The sequence below is a fragment of the Amblyomma americanum genome, chromosome 2, assembly GCF_052857255.1.
Source record: "Amblyomma americanum isolate KBUSLIRL-KWMA chromosome 2, ASM5285725v1, whole genome shotgun sequence".
Classification (NCBI taxonomy): domain Eukaryota; kingdom Metazoa; phylum Arthropoda; class Arachnida; order Ixodida; family Ixodidae; genus Amblyomma; species Amblyomma americanum.
The window spans coordinates 79,868,274-79,888,203 of record NC_135498.1 but is presented as its reverse complement, the minus strand read 5'-3'; the positions used below and the strand labels follow the sequence as shown (position 1 = coordinate 79,888,203).

Genomic DNA, 19,930 nt, shown 5'->3' with positions numbered 1-19,930 from the left:
ACACGCAGGTCCTAGGGCCCCACTGCACTCAAACATTCATGTCTCGGATGCTCATTACGCTGGCAGCCCGACCTGTGGCGATGGCTTGCTTGGTCGGGTCCTCGGAGCGCAGTAGGGTCTCCCAAGCCTCCCAAGCCTCCAGGCCCCGCGTTGGAGGATCCGCCGGTCAGAGGAAAAGGATATGATCGAGAGTGGCTTTGGGGTGGTGGCAGAGGGTTAGGAGGGTTTTGTGTGCGCTTGGTGATAGCGCGAGCATATATAAGAGGCGAGTAAGGTGCGTGTTTGGAGCCGCCTCCAAAGTGTCTGGTGTTAATTGTCGAGGGAGGGATCGGGTGGGCGTTTCAGCCGACGCTCGGCTTTGCAGGCCTGCGTCATTTCACTGAATGAATGCATGCGCTCCCGTGAGAACCCCAGATCGGAGGCCGCCGGTGCCCGGTAGAGAGAATCTCGGGCTAAAGCGTTGGCAGCCTCGTTTCCAGGATTCGCAGAGTGGGCAGGCACCCATATGAGCTCCATGTGGCGGGGCGGGTGTGCGGCAAAAGAGTTCAGTATGCGAAATGCAAGGACGTGAACTCTGCCGCGAGGAAAATTTAGTATGGCAGCTTTATAGTCTGACAGTGTATACCGGGCCCCCGTCAGCGTGATGCCTAGGGCAATGGTGATATCTTCAGTCTCCTCCGAAGTGGCAGTGGGAGATATGTGAAGGGTGGCGATTGGTTGCTGGGTGGAGTTTCAGGTAGGGGAGCGTTAAGAGAAAGCGGTTGAGGACGAAGGCATGAATGAGACGACACAGGTCTTGCTCCTTCATGCCCCGGTGGTGTCCAGAAACTCGGCTGATTAGGTGGGATATCGACACCAGCGTCTGCTTGAGTTTGTGGATGGAGAGTGTGTTTTTCCCGTTGTTCTGGATGTGGAGGCGCAGTACTCGGAGAGTGTGTACCTCCTAGATGTAGCGGTATTCCAGTGTCATGGTTATGGGGGCTGTGGGGCAGTTCGTGTTGTGCGGCGGAGTATCAGCAGCTCTGACTTCTCTGGAGAGCGTGAGAGTCCGATACTCCGCGCTTGTGTTTGGGTGAGGGTAGCTGCCGGCTGCAGAGCATTCTCTCCGTCACTGCGCTGGGTTGTCCATAGCGTGATATCATCAGCATAGAGTGTATGCCGAAGGTGAGGGATGGTTGGTAGTTTGCGGGAAAGGGGATTAGAGTGACATTGAAGAGAAAAGGGGAGAGGACAGATCCCTGGGGGGTGCCAACCCCACGTTGAGTGCGTTCCGCACAATGGATAGGCAGTGCGCCCAACCTGCCACCCTGGAATTGAAATTAATGGTTGATCGCGAGAGGCTGGTCACCCAGTGAATGCTGTGGCCTATTGCTGCAGTGCCGCGTGTCTGCCACATTGTTGTCAGCGCTAATGCATGCAGCCCACATCTCTCTCTCCCCACCGCTACTTACCTCAAAGCGCGACTGAGGCGTCCGCTGCCACACGGAGCCAGTCCTGCGCCTTCCTTTCTTCAAAATCGTCGGAGTCTAGATCGTTGTCAACGGTAACGCCAGAGAACACAAAGAACGCCGACGGTCTAGAGCTTCAGTGCCGCGTTTCTGCTACAATGTTGTGAATGCCAACGCATGCAGCCCACATCTGTAACTACCGCCACGTAGCTTAAAGCGCGACTGAGGTGTCACCGTCTAAGGGGGAAAGTTGTGCGTCTTTCCTTTGATTTTGAAGAAAATTGGATTGGTTTTTGACGAAAAAACCTTCACGCCAGCTTTTCGAGCCGTCAGCGGGGCCGCAAGTTTGACCTTGAATTTAGCTGGAGGTCATGGTAGCCGCAAGTTTCACCTTGATTGTAGGTAAAGGTCAAATCATGAGCATAACCGGTGGTAGACAGGTTCGACACATTATGTCTGCTACAGCAGCGACACCAGCGACTGTTGCACCAACTATCTCGACATTGTCATTTGACCTTTGACATTAACCTTGAAACTTGACCTCCGGTCAAGCGGGAAAGCTTCTGCCGGTATCGCATGCACAGGTCATGAAGTAGGTTGAAATGAAATTGGTTTTTAGGGAAAGTAAATGGCGCAGTATCGGTCTCACATATCGGCGGACACATGAGCCGCGCCGTAAACGAAGGGATAAAGGAAGGAGTTAAAGAAGAATGTGAGAAAGAGATGCCGCAGCGGAGGGCTCCAGAATAATTTCGACCCCTGGGGATCTTTGACGTGCTCTGACATCACACAGCTTCGGGCGCCTTAGCGTTTCGCCTCCATCGAAACGGTGGTGGTGGTGAAAGCATTTATTTGAAAATTGCAGAGAGGTTGTGTCGGGAGCAATCCCTAGAGGGCCGCTCCTCTTACAGTACTAGGTGTAGTCCCTTATTCACTGACCCCATTGGTCTTGGCCGCCACTCGAGCTCGCTGAACTAGGGCTTGATGGGCCGGTAGGTCTAGGCAGCTGAGCAGGGCGCCTCCCAGTCCTCTCGATTAGGGGAAGGGGTTAGGGGCGGAAGAGAAGGATTGTGTTGACATGCCCAGACCATGTTGAACGCGTCAGCCATGTCCCCACACAAGGAGCAGAGGCCATAGAAAGAAGTGTCGAAATGTTTGAGCACTGCCGGGCACAGTACAGTGTTAGTAAAAAGTTTAAGCAGTATTCTCTCGTCCGCTTTCCCTAGCCCCTTGAGAGGAGCCGGGTACTGGCGGTGTGAGTCCCGGTAATAAGCGGAGATATCTTTGAAGGTTAACAGAGGATAGGAGTCCTGGTCCATATCGGCAGGGTCTACGTCGGGGGCCCGGTTAGTGAGTGCGCGGGCGACCGAGTTTGCGGCCTCATTCCCTAGTAGGCCGTGGTGGCCTGTAGTGCAAATGAGAAATCGGGTCGTGGGGTCCCGATCCCGAGCTGCTCTCCGAAGTATTCGTTGCGCTGTTGGCGTTATCCAGCCCAGTTCATAATTCTGGCAAGCCCCTCGCGAGTCGGATATGATGAATTTAGATTGAGCGTGGGAGGCGGCTAGGGCGATTGATACCTCTTCCACGTGGGTTGTGCTAAGTGCCTCAAAAGTGAGGCCGTTCACCTGTCTTCTCTCGTGAACGACTGCGGCCGTTTACCATCCTCCCCTGGAATGGTGTGGGCCCGCAACGTATACATAGAAAACGCTGTGTTTGGAGCCATAATGGCGGTGCAGGGCATTCGCCCGCGCCTGACGCCGTCCATTGTGCACGGTTCTCTAAGTCCATTTTGGTAGGAAGCGGTCGAACACGGAGGGCGCCTCTCCATAGTTCTGGCACTCGTACCCTTTCCTTAATGTGATGGTCATGTTGTATATGTAGCCGGCCCAGGAGGCGAAGACCGGACACGGTCTGGGCAAGACGCGTGTATTGACTATTGAGGTGCGCCTCGAGCAGCTCCCGATAGGTGTTCACCACCCCCAGTGCAAGGAGCCTCTCACTGGAGGTAGAGATCAGAGGGGCGCTCGACCTCTATCGAAACGTGGCCTCCGCCATCGGGTTCGAACCCGGGAACTCCGTATCAGTAGCCGAGGAAGAAAAATGAAATTGAAATAAAGTTGGTTTTAAGAAAGGGAAATGACGCCTGTCACATATCTTGGCGGGCACCCGAACCGCGCGCCGAATGAAAATGAAATAAAGTTGGTTTCAAGAAAAGAAAATGACGCCTGTCTCACATTGCGCCATTGCCTTTCCCCAAAACAACCAATTTCTTTTTTAATTTGGCTTTCCGAAATTATCTGCAGGATTTGGGCCTCATTTGGAGCCGGATTTGGTTCCATATCTCCGCATACAGCGAGCAAGAATATAGTTGTAAATATTACCGGAGCTATAATCAATATATACTGTCGTGTGTGAGAGCCTTTAATGTCGTTTCGAATAAACAAAGATGGTTAACAAATAAAAAAAGCCTACTACTGTGCATGTGTCAGTATGGCTAACTACGGAAACCGCCAGTCGCTCGACCGCAAACGTAGCCAGGGAGATGCAGCTTTTCGTTTTCGACTAGGGTTAGGAAGAGCTAAACCACCAGCAATTTTTTAAAATTGGTTTTGCTAATCAGGCGCACAGCCTGTTCACCTTTTTATTGTGTAAATAGTTTGTGTATATTACCTCTCCCCCTATCCTCTGCTCCTTTCCTTTCACCTCTTTAATTTCATTTCTCCATCCTGCCTGCTATCCTTTATTTCCGCTGCTCCAGCCCAGATGCTTCAGTATCGATGGCAGATGCCGGGGCTCCGCAAAAAACATCCTTCCTTTTGTAGCATTTTGCGGTACATGGGAGAGGCCAGTTTTGCGCATGCGCCGTTACCATGGCAACCGGAGAGGAGGAGCAGGTGCGGCGTGCGCTGCGGCGTCGCCGCGGCAGCGCGCTTCGTCGCTGCCTCGCCGCACGCCGCTCAATCACCCGAACCGAGCTTCGCATGCGCAGCATTGCGTATAAAAGGCGGAGATGTAATGGGCTGCTGTGTCACAACGTTTGATATGAATGCACAGAAGGAGAGTCTAGTGGCTGCTAAATGGCGGTATGGACAAGAGAACAATAACTCTTCTGATCCTGAGGTTGTCGCCTGGCAGTTGGGTACTCAACAAATAGAGAATGAGCGTAAGAAGGTGAAGTTAGCAGCGGAGACACCCGAACAGAGAGAAGAACGGCTTGCCAAACGGGGATGTCAGACTGTCGAGCGTAATAGACGGCGCATAGGTGCTAAAATGGAGCCCAATGTCTCTCATTGCTAAACATGCAGTGATCACAGCAAGCTTAGCCAGGGAAACGTACCTCTCACTACGTATATCCTGGCAAACCCACTGCCAATTTTTTCGCTCACAGCCAACGCCGCCTATATACGCCGACTTTTATGCTACGCGAGCTCCTTAACGCTATCGCGTTAATACAGCATCAGGGACGATTTTGCGGGGCCCGTTTCCGCCATTGGTTCGGTTACCACTTCTCCCAGTTTCTCTTTCAATGGAGTGTTGCAGGAAAGACGGTCCGGGGAGACCGTGTCATTTCCCTGAACGTCGTGTTCGGATTACCCTTCTCGGGTTTATGCACCGGATGTTGACGCACGATTTACTCAGTAATGATACTGCCGCCAGGTGTCCCCGGGCGGCGCCTTGAGGAGAAAGAAGAGAGACGCGCGTGCTCTTTGCAGCTGGGACACTGCTTGATTACTTGCGACCTGTGCCTAGCCTTTTTGATTCCTCAAACCATTTGTGACATTTTGTGGTGGAGTGCGCTGGGTAAATCGCTCTGGAATATGTCGCACACCCCTCCGAACGCCGAGGACCCCAGACCTCTCCCTGTCGACATGCCAGTGCACCGGGTAAGCAGCCGAAATCTTGGGCTGCCCCCTGAGCATGGGCTATTGGAGAAAACCTCGCTGCCTGGCCGACTGCCTCCTGTGCTCAGGCCATTCGACTCTCCCTCAGCGCCTACCCGTCAACCGGTCGTGCAAGGCGCCGCGTACTACACCCTCCAGAACCCACGGCTACCAAAGTCCTTTCACGGGACTCAACTGGAGGACGTGGAAGATTGGCTCCTCCATTTTGAACGTGTCGCCGCATTTAACCAATGGGATGACGCCGTCAAGCTGAGGAACATTTTCTTCGGCTTGGAGGACGGTGCTCGTACGTGGTACGAAAACCGTGAGGGCACTCTTTCATCATGGCCTGAGTTCCGACGTCAACTGCGCGCCGAGTATGTCAGCGCTGGTCGTCGGGAGCGAGCTGAACGAGCCCCGCAGTCCCGTACGCAAATGCCCAACGAAACGGTTACCATGTACGTCGAAGACATGACGCGGCTCATGGAAGCCAAAAAGCTGCGCCACCTAATGCGCGGTGTTAAAGAACACCTTTTCGCCGGCCTCGTGCGCAGCCCCCCCCCCCCCCCCGATCACTGTTGCCGAGTTTCTAGCGGAGGCAGTCATGATGGAGCAGGTCCTCTGATAGCGTTCCACCGCGTACGACCGGCCAGTCCTTGATGCTTCTGTTACGGAGTCCCTCCCGATTTTCAACAGCAATACCGACTTTCTCCGCGACATTATCCGCGCTGTTGTCCGTAAGGAGCTGGAGAAGATTTGTGGTACGTCGCAGCCAGCGGCCAGCTCCCTTATGAGCGTTATCCGCGAAGAGGTGCAGCAAGCTATCAGGCCTCCGTTACTACACGCCGAACCACAGCCTACCCACACAGACTACTGCCGCCCGACATACGCTGAAGCTCTGCGACGCCCTGCCCCAAATCCAGCGGCAGTTGTTCCCAACCGTCACGACGTCCTGCTACCCTCCGTGCAGCCAGGGCAGCACCGCATCCCGAGTGATCGAGAATCCCTGCGCAGAGCGGACGTCTGGCGTGGCCCTGACCGCCGGCGTTTGTGCTTCCACTGTGGGGAGCCCAGTCACCTGTTCCGCCGGTGCCCATATCGAGAGCATGGCCTGCAGGGTTTTCCCTCCGATACACCAAGGCCCCGGTGTGGCCAACGGACCCCGTAAGATTGAAGAGTACCTGACCCAGCAACCTCAGTGGTGCATGGCGCGCCGTCAGTCCTGATCACCGTCACCTCGCCGTCCATCGTTTTCACCCAATGTGCAGAACTCCTAGCGAGCGACGGCGGACCGTTCGCCCTGCCCTCGCCGGGAAAACTGAGGACAGCGACCTTCGGGGGCGTGGTCGCTGGATATCGACGCTGTAAAGACCCCCTGACGATGCAGAAGACGCATACATCCGATGATAGAGCATTGACGACGTCGACGACAGCAGCTGGACTAAAGGACCGCTTCTCCCTCGACATACCCGTGCTTCTCGATGGTCACAGCATTAGCGCGTTGGTGGACACAGGAGCGGAGTTTTCAATTATCAGTGGCAAATTGGCAGCGCTTCTAATACAACTCCTTGCTTTGGAGTGCAGATCCGGACGGCGGGGGGCCATATCATTACTCCGCTTGGACAGTGCGCGGCTAGGGTCCAGATCAGCGACTCGACGTTCATAGTTAGCTGCCTGGTGCTCCGCGACTGTTCTCGTGACCTGATTTTGGGCGTAGATTTTCTCAGTGAGAATGGTGTTGACCTGCGGCACCGAACCGTTACGTTTTCGACAGCGAAAGCCGACGACACCTCCGACGTTCCGAAACGCAGCTCCGCCCTTCGTATTTCCACTGAAAGTGTCTTGATCCCGCCGCGCTCCAGTGTTTTCGCAAGCGTCTAATGCGATGATGGGCTACGTGATGGACCTGCAGTCGCCGAGGGCAACCTTTCCTTGCTGCTGACACATGGCATTTGTGCGGCCCGAAGTGTTGTTCACCTCCGTGACGGTCGGTCGGAACACCTGATTACTAATTTTACGAGCGAACCTCGTCACCTTTTCCGAGCTACTGCCGTCGCGCGGGCCGACCAGTTGGCCGATGTTACTGATTGCTTTGCGTCCGAGGCCATGGACCGTCCGGACACGTCCCTGGATCGCATCAACAGCGCGACCTCCGCGCCCTACTGCTCCAGTACCAAACATGCTTCGCATTTTCCTAGAAAGTGCGGCAAACGACGGTCACGAAGCATCGGATCATCACTTCCGATGACGCTCGCCCCATACGACAGCAGCCGTACCGCATTTCCCCGAAAGAACGCGACGCTATCCAAACGCAGGTGAAGGAGATGCTTACAGACGACATTATTCAGCCTTCTAAGCGCCCGTGGTCGTCGCCCGTCGGGCTTGTTAAGAAGAAGGATGGGACACTGCGCTTTTGCGTGGATTACCGTAAGCTGAACGCCATTACGAAAATGGACGTCTACCCGCTGCCCCGCATCGACGACTCGCTCGACAGACTTCGCCGCGCCAAGTATTTTTCGTCGATCGACCTAAAGACCGGATATTGGCAGATTGAGGTTGATGAACGTGACCGCGAAAAAAACGGCCTTCATCACACCCGACGGCCTATATGAATTTAAGGTGTTGCCCTTCGGCCTTTGCTCTGCGTCAGCGACGTTTCAGCGCATGATGGATACTGTCCTGGCTGGCCTCAAATGACAAACCTGTTTAGTTTACCTAGATGACGTGGTGGTGTTTTCAGAAACCTTCGACCAACGCCTTGAACGCCTGCGGACCGTGTTGGATGCCCTGCGGTTGGCCGACTTGACACTTAAATCCGAGAAATGCCACTTTGGCTACAAAGAGCTCAAGTATCTCGGCTATGTTGTGAGCGCCGATGGCATATGACCCGATCCCGAGAAAACTGCCGCCGTAGCCAAGCTTCCCTGTCCTACTACAAAGAAAACGCTCAAGCGCTTCTTGGGTTTGTGCGCCTACTACCGTCGTTTTATCGCCGACTTCTCCAAGATCGCTGAACCCCTCACCCGTTTAACACGTGACGATACACCGTTCGTCTGGACTGCCGAGCAACAGGCTGCTTTCACAGAGCTGCGCCAACGGCTGCACACTATCCCTGTGCTGGCTCACTTCGATGAGGAGGCTGCTACCGAGATACACGCCGACGCTAGCAACATCGGGCTTGGTGCCGTCGTCGTTCAACATCAAGACGGCGTGGAACGTGTGATCGCGTACGCGAGTCGCACACTCTCGCGCACCGAAATCAACTATTCTACCTCGGGAAAGGAGTGCCTCGCTGTCGTCTGGGCCACGATGAAATTTCGGCCTTATATCTATGGTCATCATTTTAAAGTGGTCACCGACCACCATTCCTTTTGCTGGCTTACCAATCTCCGGGACCCACCAGGCCGCCTAGCAAGCTGGAACCTTCCCCTTCAAGAATTTAATTACACAATTGCCTGTAAGTCCGGACGTAAACACGAAGATGCCGAAACGCTCTCACGCGTACCTGTCGAGCAAGCTGATGAAAGCGCAGAGGATGACAATCGTTTCCTATGTGTGATCAGCAGTTAGGACTTAGTGGCAAAGCAGCGTGCTGACGCTGACCTGCGGTCTGTCATGGATCACCTGGTGGGCCATGCTTCCAGCGTACCTCGACACTTTTCCCGCCACTTGTCCTCTTTTTGCATTCGCAATGGCGTACTGTTCAAGAAAAACTCCAGCAACGGTGATTCAGGAAACGACTCGATTTACGCCGTTTCGCCTCGTCTACGGGCGTGATGTCCAAACGATGTTCGACGCCATGCTTCCGTGCCCCCCTGACGACCAGGCGCTCACGCCAGACGCCGAGGAATTTACCCGACACGCAGAGGAAGCCCGCCAACTGGCCCGTATGCACATCCGCCGGCAGCAGGCAACGGATGCAAAACGCTACAACCAACGACATCGCCACGTCGAGTACCACCCCGACGACAAAGTGTGGGTATGGACCCCGGTATGGTGCCCCGGCCTGTCGGAGAAGCTCCTGAGCCGCATCACGGATGTGACATATGAAGTCCTCCCCAATGGCACTCTGCCCAGTTCGCGCCGTCGACCGCAGCCTGAGGTCGTGCCCATACTGCGTATGAAGCCGTACTTCACGCAGTAACGGGCACCTCGTTCGCTCCAAGTACGCCCACATTTTTGCTTCCTTTTTTTGGATGGGGAGGGGGAATAATGCCGCCAGGTGTCCCCGGGCGGCGCCTTGAGGACAAAGAAGTGAGACGCGCATGCTCTTTGCAGCTGGGACACTGCTTGATTCCTTGCGGCATGTGCCTAGCCTTTTTGATTCTGCAACCCATTTGTGACAATACGTACTCTTTTCATAGTTTTGCGTCCCGTAGGAGATACGTTCGGCGTGACACTATTATCTCATAGCGCATATTTTTAATCTCTCAGTGGTTTATGATGACAAAAGAACGACTCAAGGTGAACGGCAAGAAAAAAAAGACGAGGTTATAGTGAAACACACGCGGCTCACATTGAGATGCTCAACCAACCAGCCCAAGCCGCCCAAGCTGCCATTCTAGCAAAAAAAAAGAGCATAGACTATCAATGCAATTCATGCGGAAGAGCATGCGTTAGCATTAGAGTTCATCCCGGCAGAGCAGCCACTGCTGGTAACGGGTTTAGAGCGTGCGAGCGGGTGGCGTGACGAAGTCCGTCAATCAGCGTGTGTCACGTTGTACCCCTCCCCGCTGTCCTCTACCCGTAGCCTGCCACTCTCTCTTCATGCGCCTCTGCCTACTTTCTCTGAAAGCGGAGATGGGATTAGCCTTTCTCCGCTTTTCTAACTACCAACCTAGAAGGACGGAGAGATTTTTCCGACATTGGGCTTCTAATGTAACTCATTAAAACGAACGGAGTGCTTCTGAAAAGTCAGCCTGTCTTGGACGAAGGGCCAGGCACAGCTTATCAAATTGGCACATTACGCCTTTTCTAACATATCATCATACATGTTTCGACTCTTGTCACTGTTACAAGTTCGCTTTGTGAATAAATATCAAGGGAACTGAGTGTATGCCATTTCGTAACTTCAAAATCTCGCGCTCAGGTCGGGAACATGGATCGCCTGGAGCGGCAGCGCCCTCAGCAGAAACTTCATTGTCGAAGTAGCCCTTTCCAACATATATGACCAATATTATTGCCTAAATATCCGGCAGACAGCGTAAACAAGAAAGGTGTAACATCAGAGATAACATCCTAAGTTAATATTGTGTTTTCTTTATATTTAATTGTATATTGGACATATGAGCGAAAGCAAGCTGTTGTATCGCATTCTTTGTGAAAAGAACGGAACTTATATGCCTTTTTTTATGCATATCATGAAGAATTCTGCGTGCACGGTGGCTAAATTAGCCAAATAGTTTAGTCTCGCCGATCGCCAATTTCTTTCAAGCTTCAGCCAATGGAATTTTACATATGTCTTCAGCTCGGCGCAGCTTGACTGTTTTCTTTTTATCCAAGTTTTCACCCTGACAGAAAGAGCATAAAGACAATTTGTGACCAAGAAAACTTGAAAGACTTCTTGTTCGAAATTTTGTGCCTCCTCTTTCGACCTGAAGCCGCTTCTAGCTTTTCCTCTGAAGTGTCGAAGTGCGCATGTCAACAGTACGCCATTTTTGATCTGTGTTGGGTCGGAAGGGCGTCTTTCGCGGCGAATAAACTGGACAAGAACGGCTCCTTTTCACAAGAAATCAACGGCAAGCAATTGTGAGTATGATCCACGTACATATTCGTCGGAAACGCGAGTCTTCGAAGCTTCAGGCCGCTTCGCGATGACTTCTGTGCGGTTCAATGCACTGTCTAGGCTTAAATGTACTAGGGCGGGCATCGGCTACATTTTATTCGCGAGGTTATGCAGCGCACAGACCGCATCACATTCTTGCTTCGTTTGAAAATCCTCTCAGGCCATCCTATTGCTTGGATGTCCTTTCGCAGGCTTGAACGCTGCGCTTTGGGTGTGAAAGGCACCTCGATCGGAAGTGAGGCGTCTGTCGAAATCTCCCAATAATTTCGTTTTTTAGCCATGATTCATTCGGAACCGCCTGCCGTGTCAAACGTGCCGATGTCAGAGGCGCCGGTACTGTGGGCTGCCGAACCGAAACGTCAGGAGGCACTCTGCTCGTTCGTGATCGTGCACGCATCGTTTGTTGTTCTGGACGTGCGTTTGAGTCATTATTGAAGCCCGAGCAGTGACGTCTGGGTCGTATTGCCTGCCGCGGTTCGTCTCGTTCATAGAAGTCTCTCGGATTGCAGGGAGTGTCTTTCAACGAATCCACCTGTGAGTTTGCAGAACAGGATCGTTACCGGGCGACTTCGCGCGGTCTTTCAGGCTCATCGTTTGACGTTCAGAGATTCCTTTTGAGCCGCTTGTTGCGGAGCGTCGCTGGAAACGCGAAAGGACGCCAGCACGGCAACCATCGTTTCAGCCGTGAACCTGTCAAAGGTGCTTCGTCTGTGACGCAGGCGCGTCTCTCTTCCGTCTTTGTTCGTTTTGTGCGATGCGTGCTCGAAAACAACGCGCAGAAGTTTCGCTGGTGTCCCATACTGCGTGGGAATGTCCCCGGCAATAGACAAGCGTTCGCATTCCTGCGGTCGTTAGACCGATCGTCGGCACAACAGCAGCAGCGCACGTGAATCGGTTTGTAGCGTTCGTAGCAGTTTCTGTTAGCGCAGCGACGTTGATCGGTTTCGTGACTCGGGAAGGTTACCATAAAACGGTTCTTTTCGGAGGAAGGCTGCCGGCCGAGTGAAGTGAGTCACCGTGATTTGCATCGCGCGTAGCTTGGTGTGGCTACGTGCATCGTCTTTCATGAAATTTTTTCTGACTTGAACGAGGCTGAGCCTAGTTATATTGCATTTAATCGCCGAATGTGTTCGTTTTTGTACCTTTATCAAAGCAGAATCCTTTGGCAGCCCTCAAACTGTCATCTTTGTCCATTCTATTATGCAAAAAGTGTGTAGAATACTTGTCAGAGAGATCTTATGCTGTGTAAACAAGTGCAGGTGAAAAGAATAAACAGTAGTTTTCATGGAAACTTGTCTGAGCAGTCAGCAGATGCAAGTTGCAATACTACAAAGTATTCCATTGATTTATGTTGCTTAGACATCGACTACCCAGATTTTCCTTATCAAACCATTTTGTGGTTTAATATAACATCCATAGCTCCTAATCCATTTTGTAGAATAAGACAAGGGCCTGTTATTTCATTTGTTCGATTTGTTCTAGCCTCCACACACGATATACCACCGGAACTGAGGCACACCGATGAGCAGCTTAGCTTTGCATTTGTGTCACTTGAGCTATTGCAGCTGTTTAATGACCTCCAGTTTGAAAGGTGCGTCCGTTGGGTGGAAATGCAGTTGAAGTTTTGCTTTCAATGTTGATTGTTTAGCTTAGTGGGACTGGCATCTCGGTTGGAAGCATTTATAAGCACTATCGGACTTCTGCCTTGCATAGGTCAGTGTACTGATCTCGCATTTTACTTTTTCTTATCTTTCAGTTTTACATTCTTCTGGTTGAAAAATATGCTGAGAGATGTAGAGTGAGTATTATACATTCCAAACTTTAGTGTGTGGTGTTGTTCTAGTACCCAGAACATGCGCCAGACCTGGTTTTAGTTTGAAAGGTACAGATTTTAGAGGCTGCTTGATGGGGATGTGGAGCACTCTTCTCCAATAAATTGTCTCTGACTTAAGGCTGGCATAGGTGTGGTCATCTTTGTACCATCATTTTGTTAAATCTCTAGTACCAGTTGTGCCACTGGTGGGATTCTTGGTTTGATCTGGCCTTAGTCGCATTCTCATCTCTTAAATTGTAGTGACGAAAGGCTGAAAACAGGTTGCATGCTGCCGGCATATAGCAAATGCTCGTGTCAAGTGCAATGAGAAACACTAGAACAAAGCACCCTTCAAGTTTGGGCTGTCTAGAGAGAAGTGCATTTTGTATACATGGGTTCCGACATTATAGCTGCCGCCTTGTTTGAGATCAGATGAACACCGGAAACCTGCACATTTTTGTTTTCTTAACCATTTTTCATTACCTGCCTCGAACTGGGCTGTGGAAAATGTGCCTTGGGCTATATCATGGTGCCCAATGCATCACATGGAACCCATGTGTAGATAAAAAAAATATGCTATGGACTTTAAAAGCTTGGCAGCCAGGGTCAATGCTTCTCCATATTTTCACGGAATGTGCTTTGCTGTGGATGCATGGGACAGTTAATGCAAGTGAATGGTACCTCGAATTATGAAAAACATGCAGTAGCCCACTACCTCAGAAGGAGCATAAATTTCTTATTTCTCTTTGGGCAGCTAAATCGCAGTGATGTCCGGCTTATTTCCCCACTCTGTTTATTTCGCCCCTTTGTTAGATAGAAGTTGATTGGGCTTGCATCAAAGTAAAAAACATTGCTACAGTTGGCAGCCACTGATTTGACTTCTCTCAATCAATTTCTTTTTATTTTCAAAAGAATGATGTGCTAATTGAAGCTGAGCTGAATTTAACTGCTTGATTCACCGGAACCAGCACCATGGTTGTCTCTCTCAAGTGTGGGTATAGCATGCTAATGCAGTCATATATGGAGTTAAGCACTCAGCGTAGACCATTTGTGAAGACAGGTCTGCTGCCCCATATCTGCTCTGCACATGATGTCATGTTCAGGGTGGGGGACTATAACCCATGTGCAGCCTTTGGATATTGAACCCCCATACCATACCACACATAGCGCCATTCGTGGGCACCTCGCACAGACAGCATAACCGTACAAACCAAGTGACCCTGCCGTGGTGGCTCAGTGGTTACAGTGCTCTACTGCTGTCTCTAAAGACACAGGTTTGGTCTTGGCCGCTGCGGTTGTATTTTGACGGAGGCAAAATGCTAGTGACCTGTGTACTGTGCGGTGTCAGTGCACTTTAAAAAACCCCAGGTGGTCGAAATTATCCAGAGCCCTCAACTGTGGTGTCCCTATAAACTATACCATAAACCAAACCAAGTGACAAGGCTCAGACTCTGGAATAGTGCACCAGCTGTGTGATGCCTCTCACCTGGTACTACAAGAGCCGCAGAACCACGTGCTCAAGTGCTCCAGGTCGCTCATTGCTGCTTGGCCCTCGTGGTGAAGCTTGGGGGGGTAGACGTTTTATAATGGGTCATTCCAGGCATGTTGGTGCATTTGGCATTTAATGTTGACATCTCAATTGTCTGCGGACACTTATAAGTGACATGTCACTGGTACTTTAAGCATAGTTTTGTGGCAAAAGTGTCTTGGTAGCCATGTTATATGCAATTAAGGGATCCTTAACAGTTTTGCTGTACCGTGATAGTGATAGAATATTGATTGAGTAGTTTCCTTCTGAATGAATATTTTGCTTTCTGAGTGTGTTTAACGGGTGCAGACATGAGCAGAGTGTTAGTAGAAGAAATTTATTCCTTGCTTCAACTGCTGCTTACATTCAGCTGGAGATTGGGTGGAGCGTTACAGTGCCCACCATGTCCGGCTGCACAGTAACTGCTTGCGCCAATTCCTCTGAACATTTTAACCATGTATTCTTTTTACAGTCATGGTGTAATGTTATTGTTTGTCACTCACTATCCGCCTAATTCTTAGCATGTCATGTTGTGGTGTGTTGTGGTATGCCAGCTGTAGAGTCGATCTTTCTGGAAAGTCATGGTTGAACGTTGCCAGGAATTATCTTTATGGTTCAGTTCTGCATTTTATGTGGCACATTTACAATTAATCAGCTTGATGGTTCAGTTTTGCATTTTGTGTGGCACATTTACAATTAATTAGCTTGGTGGTTCAGTTTTGCATTTCGTGTTGCACTTTTACAAGTACCGTACTTAAGCAAGCCATTTATGCTTATGTACCGTGAATGGCAAAGACACTTTCCTGCAGTGCCCACGAACTCTGCTTTAGATTCTCAAAGGGATCTCCATCCTTTCTTTGTTGAAAATCTTTAATTAGCAGGACGGTGGCAAGTCTCATTTTCTATATTAAGTCTTCAGTGCAGAGAATTTTGGCAGGAGCAGCTGTGTTTGATGAGGGTAACGAAGTATGAAGCCTCAGTGCTATTTAAGGTCATTTATAGCAGAACCTTATGGCGATGTTCCCTTGTAGCCTTATGGGAGAATGTGTGTTGTGGTGCAGGCACCGGAGAACATTAGAAGCTCACTGATTATGCCATTAATCAAATTGTATATAATGACTTCACTACGAGTGAAGGAAATAAATTTGAATTGCTAAGCACGATAAGTTTCAACCTTACTGCTCAAATAAAAGGGACAATTTGAAGTGTCATTTATAGTGTTGTGATTCAGCTTAGGTTACAAAATTCTAGATTGTGTGTGATGAACTGGTCTTTAATAGCACTTAAACAGTTAATTAAGGCAGCTTTTGCCGTGTTCAGTAGTTTGTTTTGTTAGTGTTACTGCGGTAAAATACTTCTGCAGCAAAACCCATCACCTCTAAAATTTTCTTTTACACAAGCGGCTGCATGGTGATCAAAATAAACATGGTTACTATAATTGATAAAGTGCTGTTTGAATTGTATTGTAATGGGCTGTGATTGAAAATGAAGAAAGTTTTCAAAAGAGATTTGTATGGATCGGTGTGCTGAAATGAAGTACTGACATGAAATCTTGAAAGTGTCTAATTTGTTTCTGTCTTATTGACTGTAAACTGGCTTGGTAATCTTTGTCTCAAGCTCATTGATGTAGTTTGTAGGAAATGATTATTTTGCAGTGTATCGTGGTTTGAGTATGAAGAGTGCTCATGCCATGTTAATGTTCTTAGTTGAATGTAAAGGAAGCTTGCGATAGTCACACTGTGTATTGATAACATTTCTTAATGATATCGGAAGCGTTCGCCATCGTGCAAGTATCTGCTGTGACCTGGCATTACTTTGTTGGTGGCCGAGAATATGCTTTGATCTTGGTTAAGTACCATGGGTGCCTTCAAATATTCTAGGAACAGCGTCAGGCTTCATTCAGCTTGGGCAGCTCATGTTGCAGCGACACGGCATCCCCATTCACTATGAACTTGTTATCCAGAACGATATTCACGGGATTTAAATGTTTCTCGCAAAAATGCACATTCGGTGAATCTAAAGTGAAGTCACCAACTTCTTATTGGGGATGACGCATCTGCACTTCTTTCACAGTTTATAATGCTCCCAGTAGCATGCTGGGTGTTTGCTGGTTGTATATGCCAGGATTGAGTGAAAACATTTCTACAGCTTCTTTTCCTAACACCTGTTTTTTTTTTTCTACTCTTTCTAGCTAAGGCTTTTTTAGCTTCTGTTGTTGTAAGTAGCACCATTGTTTTACGGGCATTGTCGTTTGCTGCTAAATGCCTCTACCGGTAAACTAAACTGGTGGCAACAGATGCAAATTTGTTCATGAGTTCAGGCAACTATGGAATGGTTCACTAGATGTACCACTGCACCCTTGTGATTCTAAAAGGAATAGCACTCATAGACAATGGACAGTCAGGTTGCAGCTCTAGATCTTGTCTTTGCTTTGTTTTTATCTGTGCACACTGTCCTTAGCCACCCTTGAAACTTGGCTCTGTGACAGCTTTAGCAGACAGGTAATACTGTCCCTCACAGTGCATCTGACTGCGCCATCAAAGGTCTGCTTGTTGTTGCTTGTGCAGGGGAGTCGCAGGAGTCCGATGGGTAGGACGGGCTGTGAGCGTCGGCCTGTAGGGGGCCCACCTGGGGGACTGCAGCCCCGGTAGTGGGCATTGCTGGCCCCCTTCCTCTGCCCCCTTCCTTAACCTCCCGCTCGGAAGAGAGAGCGAGAGAGAGGACCCAGCATGCCGTCCTTCTCGCGCCTCGGGAACCTCAAGGACCCCGAGCTGGCCGAGCTGTTTGACAAGGATGACCCGGACAAGATCTTCGTTGACCTGCGGGAGATTGGCCATGGCAGTTTCGGGGCTGTCTATTATGTGAGTCACTTGGGCGTGAGCTCCATTTATTCACCAGTTTAGGACAGGCAGTTCTTGCTCCTCTCTTAGAGGTAGTTAAAAAAAAAGAGAGAGAAATGACAGGTCTCTATGCAGCTGAACTTGGACTTGTAGAAAGCGAAAGGGATCATAAAATAGTTTGACTACGTTGTCAAATTTCAGTTTGACTGAAATAAAGAAATCACTGCTAACGGTACCACGCTCTGAGGAAAAGTTCAAATTGAAAGGGGGTTTGTGCAGAAATAGATCAGGAGAAAGAGTTCATGGCGGGCGACACAAAACAGCAAGCAGAACGGCGGGCAGCGCCGATGGCCAGTCCAAAACCAAGCGATCCCGTGCAGCCCGGCCACGCTTCGTCTTTCATCGGCGCTTCCTCTTCATCGTTGCTTTGTCAGTGATATGCCTCTGCGGCATCAGGCACGGTCGTCACGGTTTGCTACAATTGCCCCGGGAACGAAGAGGAGCCACCCTGGCGACCTATGGCGAGGACAAGAGGAGCGGGTCATAGTAGGTGTTCAGGCGGCTAACGTGGACGGTGTCTCGGCCATGATGGCGCAAGTCCGAAGAGGGGTTGAGCGGCTCCACGATGTAATTCACAGGCGACGTTTGCTGGACGATGCAATAAGGGCCGTGGTATTCGGTACGGAATTTTGATGACAATCCTGGTGGTGTGCCTGGAACCCAGAGCCAAACTAGGGATCCTATTGGAAAAACATGTTGCCTGTTATCGTTATCGTGATGATGCTTTTGATGGTCCGGCGTCCACTCAGAGGCGTCAGGAGTATATGGTAAGATGGTATCCATCGTGGACGACGGCTCACGCACATACAGCAGGAAGAAAGGGGTAAAACCGGTGGTTGACTGCGTGGCGGTGTTGTACGCGTATGTCACGAAAGGAAGGACAGCGTCCCAGTTGCTCTGATCCGCTGCGACGTACATCGTGAGCATGTCTCTGAGAGTACAATTGAAGCGCTCGGTCAGCCCGTTAGTTTGGGGATGGTAGGCAGTGGTGGTCCGATGTATGATGCGACATTCGGTAAGCAGAGCTTCAATGATGTGGGAAAGACGCGACCTCTGTCACTGAGGAGCTCGCGCGGCAGGCCGTGGTGAGGAACAAAATGATGCAGCAGGAACATTGCAACTTCGCGGGCAGTGGCAGCAGGAAAGGCGGCCGTCTCGTCATACCGGGTGAGGTGGTCGATGCCGACGATAATCCAACGGTTCGCAGAGACCGTACAGGGAAGTGGGCCGTAAAGGTCAACGCCAGCGCGACCGAAAGGACGTGCCGGGCAAGGGAGTGGTTGCAATGGGCCGGTCACACAAGGAGCGGATGTCTTCCGCCGCTGACAGGCGATACAAGATCGGACGTATTTCCGAACATAGGCATACATGCGGCGCCAATAGGAACGCTAAAAAAGTCTTTTGAATGTTTTCAGCACACCAGTGTGCGCACACTGAGGGTCGGTGTGGTAAGAGGCGCAAATTTGAGATCGTAAATGGCGGGGAATCGCGAGAAGCCACCGCCGACCCTCAGGCATGTAGTTGCGGCAGCATAGAAGGCCGTCCCGAAGGCAAAGTGAGGAGCTTGACGCCGTAATGTTCTTGAAGGCGCAACGTTTTGTGACGAAGACACGGCGTCTATTAGGGAAGAAAGCCACGGGTTTTTCCGCTGTTCCACGTGCATATCAGCGATGGTAAGAGACGAAAGCATGGGATCTGTTGCCGAGGGGCAGGCAGCGTCGCTGGGAATGGGAGACCGAGACAAAGCATCGGCGTCCATGTGCTTACGGCCGGAACGGTAGATGCCGCGGATGTCAAACTCTTGAAGGCGAAGAGCCCATCGAGTAAGGCGACCGGATGGATCTTTAATAGACGATAAGCAGCAGAGTGCATGGTGGTCCATGACGACATCAAACCGGCGGCCCTACACATAGGGCCGGAATTTCGTTAATGCCCATACAATAGCTAAACATTCCTTCTCCTTGACGGAATATTTGGATTTGGCTTTGGTGAGCACGCGACTCGCATACGCAACTACATATTCTTCAAACCCATCTCTTCGCAGAGCCAAGACAGCTCCGAGGCCAACGCCTCTCGCATCCGTATGGACCTCGGTCATAGTGTCGAAGTATTGGCGGGGAAGTGAAAAGATGGCGCAGGGTAGTGAACGCTTCGTCGCACTCGGCCGACCAGCCAGACATGTCATTGTTTCCGCCAAGTAGCTTTGTCAGTGGCGCAATGATCGGCGCGAAATTGCGTACGAAGCGCCGGAAATAGGAACACAAACCTATGAAGCTTCGAAGTTGCTTGAGCGACATAGGTTTAGGAAATTGCGCCACAGCACGAGCTTGGCCGGGTCAGGGAGAACGCCTTCCTTGGAGACGATGTGCTCCAAGATGGTCAACTTCCGAGCTGTGAAGTGGCACTTCTTGAGATTCAGCTGCAGGCCGGCGTCAGTCAGGCAAGTCAAAACCTGTCATAAGCGTGCGAGGTGCGTGGTGAAATCGGCGGAAAAGACAACAATGTCGTCCAAGTAGCAGAGGCATGTCTGCCACTTGAACTTTCGCAAGATGTTATCCATCATCCTTTCGAATGT

At 50.7% G+C, this 19,930-nt stretch overlaps 1 protein-coding gene across 4 annotated transcripts in view; it reads left to right on the top strand.

Annotated features, from left to right (window-relative positions):
- The first annotated feature begins 10,755 nt into the window (after positions 1 to 10,755).
- The window catches only part of Tao (Serine/threonine-protein kinase Tao), a 43,645-nt gene continuing 34,470 nt past the window's right edge, over positions 10,756 to 19,930 (top strand). For 2 of the 4 annotated variants that reach the window (XM_077654695.1, XM_077654693.1), the window contains exons 1-2: positions 10,783 to 11,077; positions 17,023 to 17,316. In XM_077654695.1, the coding sequence (XP_077510821.1) occupies positions 17,185 to 17,316 (132 nt within the window). In that variant the 5' untranslated portion in view covers positions 10,783 to 11,077; positions 17,023 to 17,184. Of the gene's footprint in view, positions 11,078 to 12,870; positions 12,913 to 17,022; positions 17,317 to 19,930 lie in introns of all 4 variants that reach the window. The other 2 variants (XM_077654692.1, XM_077654694.1) reach the window with 2 other exon arrangements.